General features: G+C 37.7%; 1 protein-coding gene across 2 annotated transcripts in view; it reads left to right on the top strand.

Moving 5' to 3' along the window:
* ATP6V1H (ATPase H+ transporting V1 subunit H) overlaps positions 1 to 11,058 on the top strand; it is a 174,606-nt gene extending 163,548 nt beyond the window's left edge. The window contains exon 13 of one of the 2 annotated variants that reach the window (XM_036263933.1): positions 10,569 to 11,058. In XM_036263933.1, coding sequence (XP_036119826.1) covers positions 10,569 to 10,629 — 61 coding nt within the window. In that variant the 3' untranslated portion in view covers positions 10,630 to 11,058. The remainder of the gene's footprint in view (positions 1 to 10,568) is intronic. The other variant, XM_036263932.1, reaches the window with a different exon arrangement.
* The last annotated feature ends 1,803 nt before the right edge of the window (positions 11,059 to 12,861 follow it).

The following is a 12,861-nucleotide window of genomic DNA, read 5'->3' as shown; positions in this document are numbered from 1 at the left end:
GTAGACTCTTTAAGTAATGTTTCTCATACTTCTCTTATTATTTTTTAATGCATTAGAATTTCGACTCTACAGAATTTATTTTGGGGTTGATAGCAGAATATGTTGGTTGTTTGGGCCTCTCTGTTCTTTAACTACTACTCTGAAGTTCCTCTTGGGTAGCATGGTAGAATAGTATCTATTCAGAATGGTTTACTTTAATCTTATTGATTTATTATCTCTATAGAAATAAAAAAAATTAAGTGCCATGGATTTCAAATATTAAATACATACTTTAAAAAAGTTGGAGCTATAAGAATAGACTTTTTGTTTTGAAAAATAGGAACCATTTAGTTTTCTGAAATAAATTTTAAGTTGAAACTTTAGAACAGAAAATTGAGTTCCCAATTTGGAGAAAATTGCTAGTAGAAATTATTTTGTCTTAAAACCATGTTAAATTAGAGCAAACAAATTATAGGTAAATAAACAGGTTGATTATTATATTGCAACGTTTCTACTCATCTGCATGGATGAGAATTAGAAAAACAGGCAACAAGTAATAGATGGGCTATTAGGTGGAAATTATGTCAGGACTACTGGACTGAGGAAACGTTAAGAAATGCAGTATTTGAAAAAAAATCGGAGTTCTGCCATCTGTTTGGATTTATTTAAGTTTGTAGGTAAGCTGTTATCTAGTATATTTTATTTATTTATTTATTTATTTATTTATTTATTTATTTTTATTTTTTGTTCAGATAGAGTGGGAGGGAGAGAGAGAGAGAGAAACATTGACGCGAAAGGGACACATCGAGTGGCTGCCACCCGCACGACCAACCTGGACCAGGGACAAACTGCAAGTGAGGTACATGCCCTTAGCGGGAACCGAACCCAGGTCTCTCTGGACCACAGGCTGATGCTCTAACTGCTGAGCCAAACTGGCCAAGGCACCTAGTATATTTTAAATGCCAGGTGATTGGCACAGTCATATATACTTGCATTTAAACCAGTGTATAGCTAGTATAGTATAGATAATATGTGTATTCAAGGGAAGAAATGATTGGTAGGATAGTTTCAGCTAACAATATAGCAGGTTTAACTGCTGACGTCTTTGTCTCTCCTGTTGTTTCAGTACATTTTCCCATTGGAAAGAAATGCATCCTTTTTCAGGTTCTAACTTCCCTGTAGGATCGCACTGATCTAAAAACTAGAGAAAGAGCCTGGCCAGTGTGGCTAAATGGATTGAGCGCCGTCCCAGGAACTGAGAGGTCCTAGTTCGATTCCGGTCAGGGCACATACCTGGGTTGTGGGCTCCATCCCCAGCAGGAGGCGTGCAGGAGGCAGCCAATTGATATTTCTCTCTCACATCGATATTTCCATCTCTCCCCCTTCCTCTCTCTCTAAAAAGTCATTAAAAACATATATAAAGTTTTTTTTAAAAGGAACTGAGAAATCAGACACCTCTTCTCCCTCATTCACTTAAGAGTCTTATATTTAAATATAATTCTAAAAAAAAGAGCCAATAATAAGCTTTAAACGTGGACTTTGCTTACATACTATCTTTGTAGCTAGTATTTAAAAAAACTCTATTCTTAAAAGTCCTTGTAACAACATAGACATTTCTCCAACACTGCCCTTGGGTAACTAGATTTGTGTGTAATGCGGTCATTTAGGGGGCACACTGCCTTGTAGATTGCTCTGGGTTCTAACTACTGATCAGGAACCAACATTTAAAAGGAAAAGGTGGGACTTCTGATTTATGGTTCTACATGTAAGGAGCTTGGAAGTCACTCCATTGAAACAGTAAGTAAAAAGCTGAACAGACTGAAAAATTAACAACTCTTCTTGGATCCATAAGGGAGGGAAAGACACAAGGCAAACCACTGTCTTATAAGATTGTAGAGTCAGGTGAATATAGGGAATCAAGGTTGGAGCAGAAACGCACAAGCGTTTGTGGGAACCAAGGCCTGGGCAGGAAAACCTGAACTGTAATTGACAAATTTCAGGAGGCTCAGTGTGTACAAATATGAGACTTAAAAACTGCAAGGGGACCAAATTATAAGGGGTCCCCATCATAGAGTGAGAGTTAGCTCCAGAAGGTACACCAGGTTCTCACAGTAAATACTGGAGAAAAATCCCCTTTGGCTTCTGGCGCAGATGGGTAGAAAACAGAATCATTTTGTTTTGGTTTGTTTTGTTTTTTTTATCCTCACCCGAGGACATTTTTCCATTTTTTGTTCAGATAGAGCGGGAGGGAGAGAGAGGAAGAGAGAGAGAGAGAAACATCGACGTGAAAGGGACACATCGAGTGGCTGCCACCCGCACGACCAACCAGGGCCGGGGACAAACTGCAACCGAGGTACATGCCCTTAGCGGGAACCGAACCCAGGTCTCTCTGTACCGCAGGCCAACGCTCCAACCGCTAAGCCAAACTGGCCAGGGCAAAACAGAATCGTTTTGAAATAAACCAGGGAAATCTGTTGTTCTTAGCAAGGTTTGTCCTCAGGGGAAACTAGTTAATCAGAGCCTTACCTACTGAGATATTATTAGAGTTTAACTGACCGGGGGAAGAGAAATAACCAACTGTAGCTAACTATAGCCATCCTGTCCCACCCCAGGAGGTGATAGAAAAGAAAAAGAAAACTAACTCTGAGAAACACTTACAAAGTTTACAGTCCAGAGGCGCAGGTTCACTAAAAGATTGAGTCATAGCCATAGAACTATAGAATGCTTCCCCTCTCCTGACCTCACCACCACATTACTGAAGGCCTGTTTCCCCAATTCATGTCATCTTCCAGCTATTAAGAAAATATTACAAGGCATACTAAAAGGCAAAAACAATTTGAAGAGCACAGTTAGCATCAGAACCAGCTATGGCAGTGATGTTGGAATTATCAGACGAGGAATTTAAAACAGCTATAATTAATATGCTAATGACTCTAATGGATAAACTAGACTGCATACAGGAACAGATGGGCAGTGTAAACAGAGAGAGAGAAAAATCCTAAGAAAGAACCAAACAGATGCTAGAGATAAAAAAACGCTGTAACAGAAATGAAGAATATCTTTGCTGGGCTTATCAGATGACTGGACATGGCTGAGGAAAGACTCTCTGAACTAAAAGCAAAGGGAACAAAGACTGAAAGCAAACAAACAGAACAGAGTATCCAAGGTCTGTGGCACAACTACAAAAGGTATAACATACACAAAATGGTGATACAAGAGGAAAAGGAACAGAAGAAATATTTGAAACAATAATGATCGAAAATATCCCCAAGTTAATGTCAGACACCAAACCACAGACCCAGGAAGCTCAGATTACACCAAGTAGGACAAATGTGAAACAAAGTACACTAGGCATATAATTTTTATATTACAGAAAATCAAAGATGAAGAAAAAAATCTTGAAGTAAGCCAGAAGGATAAAATACCTTACCTATAGAGAAACAAAGATCAGAATATATCCAACTGTTCAGAAATCATACAAGCAAGAAGACAGTGGAGGGAAATATTTGAAGTATTGAAAAAATAAAACCACCAACCTAGAATTCTGTACCTGTGAAATTATCCTTCAAAAGTGAAGGAGAAACAAAGATTTTTCTCAGATAAACAAAAATTGAGGGAATTTGGTGTAGTAGATCTGCCATGCAAGAAATATAAAAATAAGCCCTGGCCAGTTTGGCTCAGCGGTTAGAGCGTCGGCCTGCGGTCCCGAGAGACCCGGGTTCGGTTCCCGCTAAGGGCGCGTACCTCGGTTGCAGTTTGTCCCCGGCCCTGGTCGGTTGTGCGGGTGGCAGCCACTCGATGTGTCCCTTTCACATCGATGTTTCTCTCTCTCTCTCTGTTCCTCTCTCTCCCTCCCACTCTACCTGAAGAAAAAGTGGAAAAATGTCCTCGGGTGAGGATAAAAAAAAAAAAAGAAATATAAAAATAAGTTTTTTGAAGGGAGGCAAAATTATATATAGGTCTGAAACTCGGAATAACTGACGGTCATTTTATTTTGTTTTTGTTATTTTTTAATGCTGTGACAGATAAAAGTTTGTTCAAAATACTAATAGTAGCAGTATTTTCAATTATGTCTGCCTATCTTGTATGTGTATATGTATGTACATTTATGTATGCTATTTTTAGTGAATAAATGACAGCAATGTCGCTATCAGAACACGTTGAAATTAAACTAGAAATAAATACAGAAAGATAACTGGAAAATCCCAAAACATGGGGATTGAAGAACACACTTTTAAATAACATGAGTCAAAGAAGAGATTTCAAGAGAAATTAAAAAATATTCTGAGCTGAATGAAAATGAAAGCACAGCTTTTCATTTTGTGGGATAGGATGAAAGCAGTGCTTAAAGGATAATTGATAGCATTGAACTCATATGTTAGTAAAACAAGAATGAGATACCACTGTACGCCTATTGGATTGTCCAGAATGTGGAACCCTGACAACACAAAATGCTAGTGAAGATACGGAGCAACAGGAATCCACTGCTGCTGGGAACGCAAAATGTGCAGCCTCTTTAGAAGACGGTGGTTTCTTACAAAACTGAGCATACCCTTACCATAGGATTCAGCATTTGTGTGCCTTGGTGTTTACCCAAAGGAGCTGAAAACCTACATCCACACAAAACCTGCACATAGATATTTATAGCAACTTGATTCATAATTGCCAAACTTGGAAGTTACCAAGATATCCTTCAGTAGGTGAATGGATAAACTGTGGTAAATCTAGACAACAGAATATTTTTTGTTACCACAAAGAAATGAGCTACCAAGCCACGAAAAGGCATGGAGGAACTTTAAATGTATACTACTAAGTGAAAGAAGCCAATCTGAAAAGGCTGCATACTGTGTTAATCCCACTATATGACATCTGGAGAAAACATAGCTATGGAGACAGTAAATCACTTGTGAAGGGGTTTTGGGGGAGGGATGAACAGGAGGAACACAGAGGGTTTTTAGGCCAGTGAAAAGACTTGTATGATATTATGATGGATATATGTCATCATACATTTGTCCAAATCCATAGACTAGACAACACGAAGAGTGAATGCTGGGCTTTGGATGAAACGCTGTGTCAGTGTAGGTTCATTCTCGGTAACAAACATACCGCTGTAGTGGGCATGTTGACAGTAAGGGAAGCTACGCATGTGTGGGGCTGGGTATTCTTAGGCCATGTCTGTACCTTCCTCTCAATTTTGTTGTGAACTTAAAACTGCTTAAAAAAAAAAAAGTCTTAAACTATAAACAATAAATAAAAGGAAAGGGGCATTTGCTGCCAACCCTGATGCTTTGAGTGGCTCAACACTTCACATATCATAACCATATGTTAGAAAAATGATAAAGTGTGTTAGACTCTGCTGATCTGATGACAACGCTGGCAGCGATAGGTAAGGACTATTCCTGAACATAGCAGGAGATAAAGAAACTCTGGATTTGGCTGTTAGATATTTAGATTTTATAGCTAGTTTAATAAAATTTGATTACTGGAATTCCTTTAGGAGTAATAACTTTTGTTATTGTGAATTTTGCCTAAATTATTTTTATAGACTTCTCAGCAGACTCTGATGCAATTGCATTTAAAATGTACATTTCCCCCACCAAAACGCACATAAATAGACCATATTTTTAGATTCACTGACTTTTTTTTTTCTTTCCCCAATTCCATGATCACTCTTGAGGGATACTGCTAACTTGTGAATCTTTGAATTTAGATACTGTTAGAAAATGAAGTGGCATCCTGCAGCTGGTAAAGACAGATTTTTCCAAATGAATATACTTAGTGTTTCAGGGTATTTAGTCGCTGTGCATTTTCAGTGTTAAGAAATGGATAGGTTAATTCGCTTTTCAATAATTTTTTTAAAACGTACCGCCAGGGGAGAGTCTCCCTGCTGGGGATGTCCATTTCTTCAGCTCGCACAGACTCTCTGCCACAGTGACAGAAAAGGAGGTGCCATCTAAATGTACATCTTAACTCCTGTGAAGTTCTGCCAGCACGCTTTAGATTACTCTGGGGGGCCCAGAAATCATCACGGAGAGAATGATATTGCAAGGAGAAGGAAAGAGTCCTTGGGGTATAGGAAATTGGAGGGGTTTGTTTATTTAAATCATGGGCTGTTAATAAAGGAGTCCGTGTGTGTGTGTGTGTGTGTGTGTGTGTGTTTTAAGAAAATGAAGTGCCTAGTGATTACGAAAATATATTTGAGAAAATAAATTAACTCACTTCTTATATATATAAGAAGATATATATTCTTATATCTGTATAATAATATATTTTCAGCCAGTGAGAGGTAGAATATTGTATTATTAGGCAGTATATATAGTGATTAAAACTCTGAGTTTTAAAATTTGACAGAGTTGAATATAAATACCCTCCCTGCCACTAACTAGGTATCCTAACATTATAATGTGTCATTTATCATTGCTGAACTCCTGTTCCGTGTTTATAAAATGGGGCTCATCTGTAGCTCTATGCATATCATTGTGAGGAGTGATTGAGAACATGGATATCAAGCAGTGAGTAGTGCAGTGCTTAGTCAGCAGCAGGACTAGAAATGGTGCATGTTGTGATACCGATCACTCCTTTCCCTGCCCTGAGATTTTAAAATATTTTGGAGATGATCTGACTATATATGTACTTACTTTTGGAATTTAAATATGTTTCTGTAAATTAGATGCAGGTGAGAGAGCATTGTGATTTTTCAATGGTTTTAGTTGTTATATAGGAAAATCAGTTCATAAAACAGAATTTGATTTGTTTGTGCATAATTTTCAAAAACATGAAAAAGTTGGAAAAATAATTCAATTTATAACTACAGTGGGTTTGCATTACAGAATATAGGACTGTATAAAATACTTAAATTTTATTTTTACTCTTTACTAAATAGAAATATGTTTTGTAAACAACAGTAAAGTCCATATTTTCTAAGATGAATTGTTTTTATACATTCAGAGAGGATATTTCATTTATGATTAATAGTATACCCACTAATTTTTCAAAACAGGATAGGTAAAGGTTAAGAGAACTATAATTGTGACTCAGTTGTACTTTTAATAATTATTATGATAAGCTCAGAAAGATGTGGGATATAAAATTCTAGGTTTCTTATAATTTTTTATTAATTAATTTATTTTTGTTACAGCTGTTTCTCCATTTTTCCCCCAGATACCCTCCTCCCAACCCCACCCCCAGCATTGTTGTCTATGTCCATTGGTTACGCATACATGCATATAAGTTCTATGGTTTAACTCTCCCTCCTCCCCGCACCCCTCCTCTGAGATTTGTCAGTCTGGACTAGGTTCATTATAATTTTATGTTTTTTATCTAAATAATTTATTTTGTTACAGATGTTTCTCTTTTTTTCTCCTGTTGACACCCTCTTCCCATTCCCGCCCGCCCCTCTCCCCAGCATTGTTGTCTGTGTCCATTGGTTATGCTTATATACCTAAGTTCTTTGGTTCGTTATAATTTTAGTTATGAAAATTTACACACTAAAAGACCAGAGACATTAATACAAAAATAATAGTAACATCATATTTTCTACTGTGCTTCTTGGCAGCCAAGGCAAAAATGAAAAAAGGGAGACTCTAGTTTTCATAGGTTAATATGTTGGTAAGGATAAAATTCACTTTTCTCTTGCCTTTAAATTATGTAGGTGAAGTTAACTTGTGGTTCCTGGCACTAAATTATATAGCTGAAGTTACCATGTGTTTAAATTATATAGGTGAAGTTAGTATGTTGAATAATAACATAGTGCCTTCAACTATAGTTTCAAAGAAAGAATAATAATTTTTGACCTTTTAAACAATCCTAAATATAGTGACATTTGGCACTTGATTATAATGCATTGAAGGCCGTCTGTTGTTCTTAGTGTTGATATAGGCCAGGTGTAAATGCTTCCTGGTGTCCTTGCTTCCAACCAATAAAACCTTGTTGCCAATGCCATCTTCACTCTACCTCTTTCAGATCTCAGCTTCCTCAGCCGTGCCTTGTAGGAACTGGAAGGTAGTTTGTCAGTATTATAACAGCTGAAGTGTAGAATTTTATGGGCATTGAGAAGAGAACGAAATAGGTATTTTTTAATCACATGTAAACTCTTTCTTCACATACAATATGATCTCCTTTGTGAGCTGTTTTGTACTTGGATTTTTAAACTTCTTGCTTTAGTTTCAGAATAGTAGAATCTCAAGTGATTTAAATTATGAATAAAGTTAAAGAGGAGAAAATATTATATTTCTCAAATTTTGCTTTGTAGTTAGTAGAAGCAAAGATTTAATGTCAAACTTCTGTAAATTGCTAGTATAAATCAGGCACTTTATAAGTGAATTGTAAGTTGAAATTTTATTGTTGTATTGATCTCCATGTATAGAGAGGAAGTCTGAGTAAATTCTCAGATTAATTCATTTAAAATAGCTCTTCTTGAGTCCTTTGTTATAGATGCACTATAATCCTTTGAAATAAAACCTATAATAGTTTTTCCTTTTGCCTGACAGTAATGTAACTTCAACCTGAAGAAATTATTCATATCTGCTTATTATTTTCTAATCTATAAAAATAGGAACAGTGTCTGTTTTCTGCACCTTCTAGGCTCTTATTGGAGGCTGGGCAGCCTCGTAGTAGAAACAGAACAGGATCTGAGCCCTGGCCAGGCCATTGTTCACTTTGCACCTGAGGAAGTTACTGAAGTTTCCACAGGCTCCATTCTCTCCCTGTAAATGCAATAATACCCACCTCACAAGGATGCTGTCAAGATGGAGGGTAATACATGGATATACCTCTATCATGTTTTTATGATCTCATGTGGTAAAGTGTGGAATGCAGCAACCATTCCGAGTTCCCAACCCCAGGCACTTGGTGTCAGGACTTCCCTCCGGCTAGGGTCACAGAGAATTCAGAGGCAGCCTTACATAGGTCGTGCGAATGTTTTCATTGACTCCACATTGCCGTTTGACATCAGAAGAGCAGACTCATAACATTTTACAAGCTGAGTTCAAAGAAGCAGATTTTCCCCAAACCTTTGTGTAGGCTAAGTCCTCCTTCTATAATACAGTATCATTTTCAGTTGAGCCTCGGTTCAGCACTCTGATATTTTAACAACCCACATACTATAGCAGCATACTAACTTCAAGAAAGCCTGAGGAAGAGATTTGATTCTTTTTTCTTTGAGTTCCATCTGGGCTCTTTTTCTGTTATACTTTTAGCATTTTATGACGCACAGTACCTCAAGGTAGGCTCACAAAGTTCCACCTGTGTCTCTTGATGTGCAGGTTCTCAGTTGAACACTTTTGACTTATATGTGTCCTTTGCCTTAACCTAAATTGCATAATTTCTAATTAGCAGATAGAGGGAAGGAGGCCCTGGTTTCCACATGCCAGGCATTCAGGTCATGAAGAAGGAAATGCCTGATGGCCACTTGTATGTAGCTAAAAATGACAGTATAGTAGAGTGTATTGCCCATAATAAATACCTTTGACCAGGAAGGCAAAGGAGCAGAAGATGAATGTGGAAGAAGCCATAGTTGGGAATGTTTTTCTATTCTCTGACAGGACAGCTTACCTTTGCTGTGTTTTAATATCCTTCTACTTTGACCCCATGTGTCTTTTGTGAAGAAGTCAGTGACCTTCCTCACCTCCAAGTGTTCACTGTTGTCTGAAATATTTGTTAAATCTGGTATGGAAATGAAGCACCCTTCATGTCTCTGAAGAGAATGGGAGCAGATGTAACCCTCTGTATGTGACCAAATCCACACCGATAATGAACTCTCAGAAAGAGAAACTAAAAAATAATCCTATTTACCAATGCAACAAAAAATTAAGATATTTAGGAATAAACTTAACCAAGGACGTAAAAGACTTGTACTTGGAAAGCTACAGGGCGCTGAAAAAACAAACAGAGTGGAAGCATATACCGTGTTCATAGACTGGAAGAGTTAACATTATTAAAATGCCCATACTACCCACAGCAATCTATAGATTCAGTGCAATTTCTATTAAAATACCAACAGCATACTTCCCAGATATAGAACACATACTTCAAAAGTATGTGGACCAAAAAAGACCCCAAATGGTTGTAGCAATCTTGAGAAAGAAGAACAGGTTGGAGGGGTCACTATACTAGACTGACACATGAAAAACACACTTCCCGATGTTAGAGAATACCAGTATCTATATCGGGGGATGAACACAAGAGCACATGAAAACAGACTACCATAAGTAACATCAAGAATCACAAGGCTTGTAAGAGCTGCTTGAGACAGAGCAGGTCCTCTGACTGGGCAGTCTCAAACCTGCACCGATGGCCAGCCGCGGCAGCCGCAGTAAAGCAGACTACCTGAGAAGGAGCTGCATGCCCCGTAATCGTACGCGGAATGCCTTGCTCATGTGTGTGATGACTTGCTTGTGTATTTTAAATAGTGTTTAAAATTCAGACAGTATAGGTACTTTTGAAAATTTGAAAAGATTTGTTTTATAGAATTAGTTTATTAATTTTTAGATAGTAATGTATATGACAGTTTATATTGTACTTCAGTTTTGAAAAGAGATCTTTTACCATTTAAATTCTAATGTACCTTGTTGTTTTATTTTCTTTTTTAGGGAATATCTTGGTAAACAGCTCCAGTCCGAGCAACCTCAGACTGCTGCTGCCCGGAGCTGAGCTGCGCTGCCCGCCTCCCGTCCACCCGCGAAGATCCCTGGAGTGTGAGCCTCAGCACTTAGATAATTTTTCATTTTGTTTGTAATTTTCTTCTGTTATGTAGCTTTTCCCACTGTTGATTTCTGGAAAAAGTGTTTCCCCATTAACTTGTATAAAAGTAGGTGCTTTCTGTACCTAAGGAAAAGATTACTGTTACATACCTTCCTTGTATTTCTATATTTATTGTGCTCTGGAAATGAATATAGTTATTAAAGGATTCTCACTCCAAATATGGTTTTCTCTTTAACCATTCCTTACTAGAACTTTAACAAAAATCACCTGTTATCCTAACCAAATTGGGGGAATTGTTGCAAAGTAGTGAATGGCAAATATGTGTTTTGAAATAATATGTGTCTATATCTGTCCATCCATCCACACATACACATTACATCAGTACTCTGCTAATATTTAGAGAGTTTTAAATTTTTCAATTAAATTTTAACATGGTACTATGGTCCAAAAATTTTCTTATGGAGCTCAATAAAGACTTATAGTTTTAGATTATTTTATTTCATTGATTTCCTATGTTTTATTCTTGGATTTTATTACCTAATACTTTTTGGTTTAAATATTGCCAACAGATATTTTATTGCTGTCCTTCTCATCTTTATTCTGGAATCACAGGCCTTCAGCAGGGCACATGTGGCATGTAGGTGCCCCCGTCCCCAGGGTTTGTTTGTTGGTTGGTTGGTTTTAACTCATCATTATTGTTGACTGTATTACAGATGTTCCCCCCTTTTTTTCCCTATTGACCTCCTCCTCCCCAATCCCACCCATTTCTGCCTTCCCCACACTATGTCTGTGTCCATGGGTTATGCATATATTCATAGAAGTTTTTTGGTTTATCTCATCCCGCCCTCCCTCCCCGCTTCCCTTTGAGGTTCATCAATCTAACAACCAATTTGTACTTCTTAATTCCTTCATCTTTCTCACCCAGCACCCCCGGTCCCACCCATCAGGCAGGCAACAAAACATTCTCTGTATCTGTGAGTCTGTTTCTGTTCTGGTTGCTCATTTTATTTGTAGATTCAATTGCTGATAGATAAGTATTAATTGCCATTTTATTGTTCATATTTTTGTTCTCCTTCAAGAAGACCTTTCAACATTTCATATAATACTGGTTTGGTGGTAATGAACTCCTTTAGCTTTTTCTTGTCTGGGAAACTCTTGATATGGCCATCGATTCTAAATGATAGCTTTGCAGGATAGAGTAATCTTGGTTGTAGGTCATTGCTTTTCATCACCTTGAATATCTCTTGCCACTCCTTTCTGGCCTGCAAAGTTTTCTTTTGAGAAAACAGCTGACAGTCTTATGGGAGCTCCCTTGTAGGTAAAGAACTACTTTTCTCTTGCTGCTTTAAAGATTCTCTCTTTGTCTTTAACCTTTGGCATTTTGATGATGATGTGTCTTGTGTCTTGGTGTGGGCCTCTTGGTGTTCTTGTTTGGGACTCTCTGTGCTTTCTTGACATGTAGGTCTGTTTCCTTCACCAAGCTAGGGAATTTTTCTGTCATCATTGTTTCAAATAGGTTTTCAATTTCTTGTTCTCTCTGTTTTCCTTCTGGCAACCCCAAGATGTGAATGTTGGTATGCTTGAAGTTGTCCCAGAAGCTCCTTACACTATCTTCATTTTTTTGGATTCCTTTTTTCTTTTTGCTGTTCTGATTGGGTGTTTTTTCTTTCTTATATTCCAAATCGATGGTTTGCTTCTTGGCTTTCCATACTCTACTATTGATTCCCTGTAAATTATTCTTTATTTCAGTTAGTGCATCCTTCATTTCTGACTGGTCCTTTTTTATGTTGTTGATGTTCTCACTAAGTTCCTTGGGGGTCTCCTTAAGTTCCCTGAATGTCTACCAAGTTCCTGGAGCAACCTTATAACCATTGTTTTGAACTCTGTATCTGATTGATTGCGTATCTCCGTTTTATTTAATTCTTTTCCTAGAGTTCAATTCTTTCCTTTTATTTGGGACATGTTTCTTTGTCTCCTCATTTTGGCTACTTCCCTGTGACTGTTTCTTTGTAGTAGGTAGAGTTTCTATGTCTTCTAGGCTTCGTAGGGTGGCCTATTGTTGTAGGTGTCCCGTAGGATCCAGTGGCATAGCCTCCCTGATCACCCAGCTGGGTCCTCGAGGTGCATCCCTCGTGTGGACTGTACACCCTTCTGTTGTAATTGAGTCTTGATTGCTGTTGG

The sequence above is a fragment of the Molossus molossus genome, unplaced genomic scaffold (assembly GCF_014108415.1).
Source record: "Molossus molossus isolate mMolMol1 unplaced genomic scaffold, mMolMol1.p scaffold_m16_p_16, whole genome shotgun sequence".
In the NCBI taxonomy this organism is placed as follows: domain Eukaryota; kingdom Metazoa; phylum Chordata; class Mammalia; order Chiroptera; family Molossidae; genus Molossus; species Molossus molossus.
Note: the sequence above shows the minus strand (reverse complement) of the source record. Positions and strands in the feature narration are given on the sequence as shown.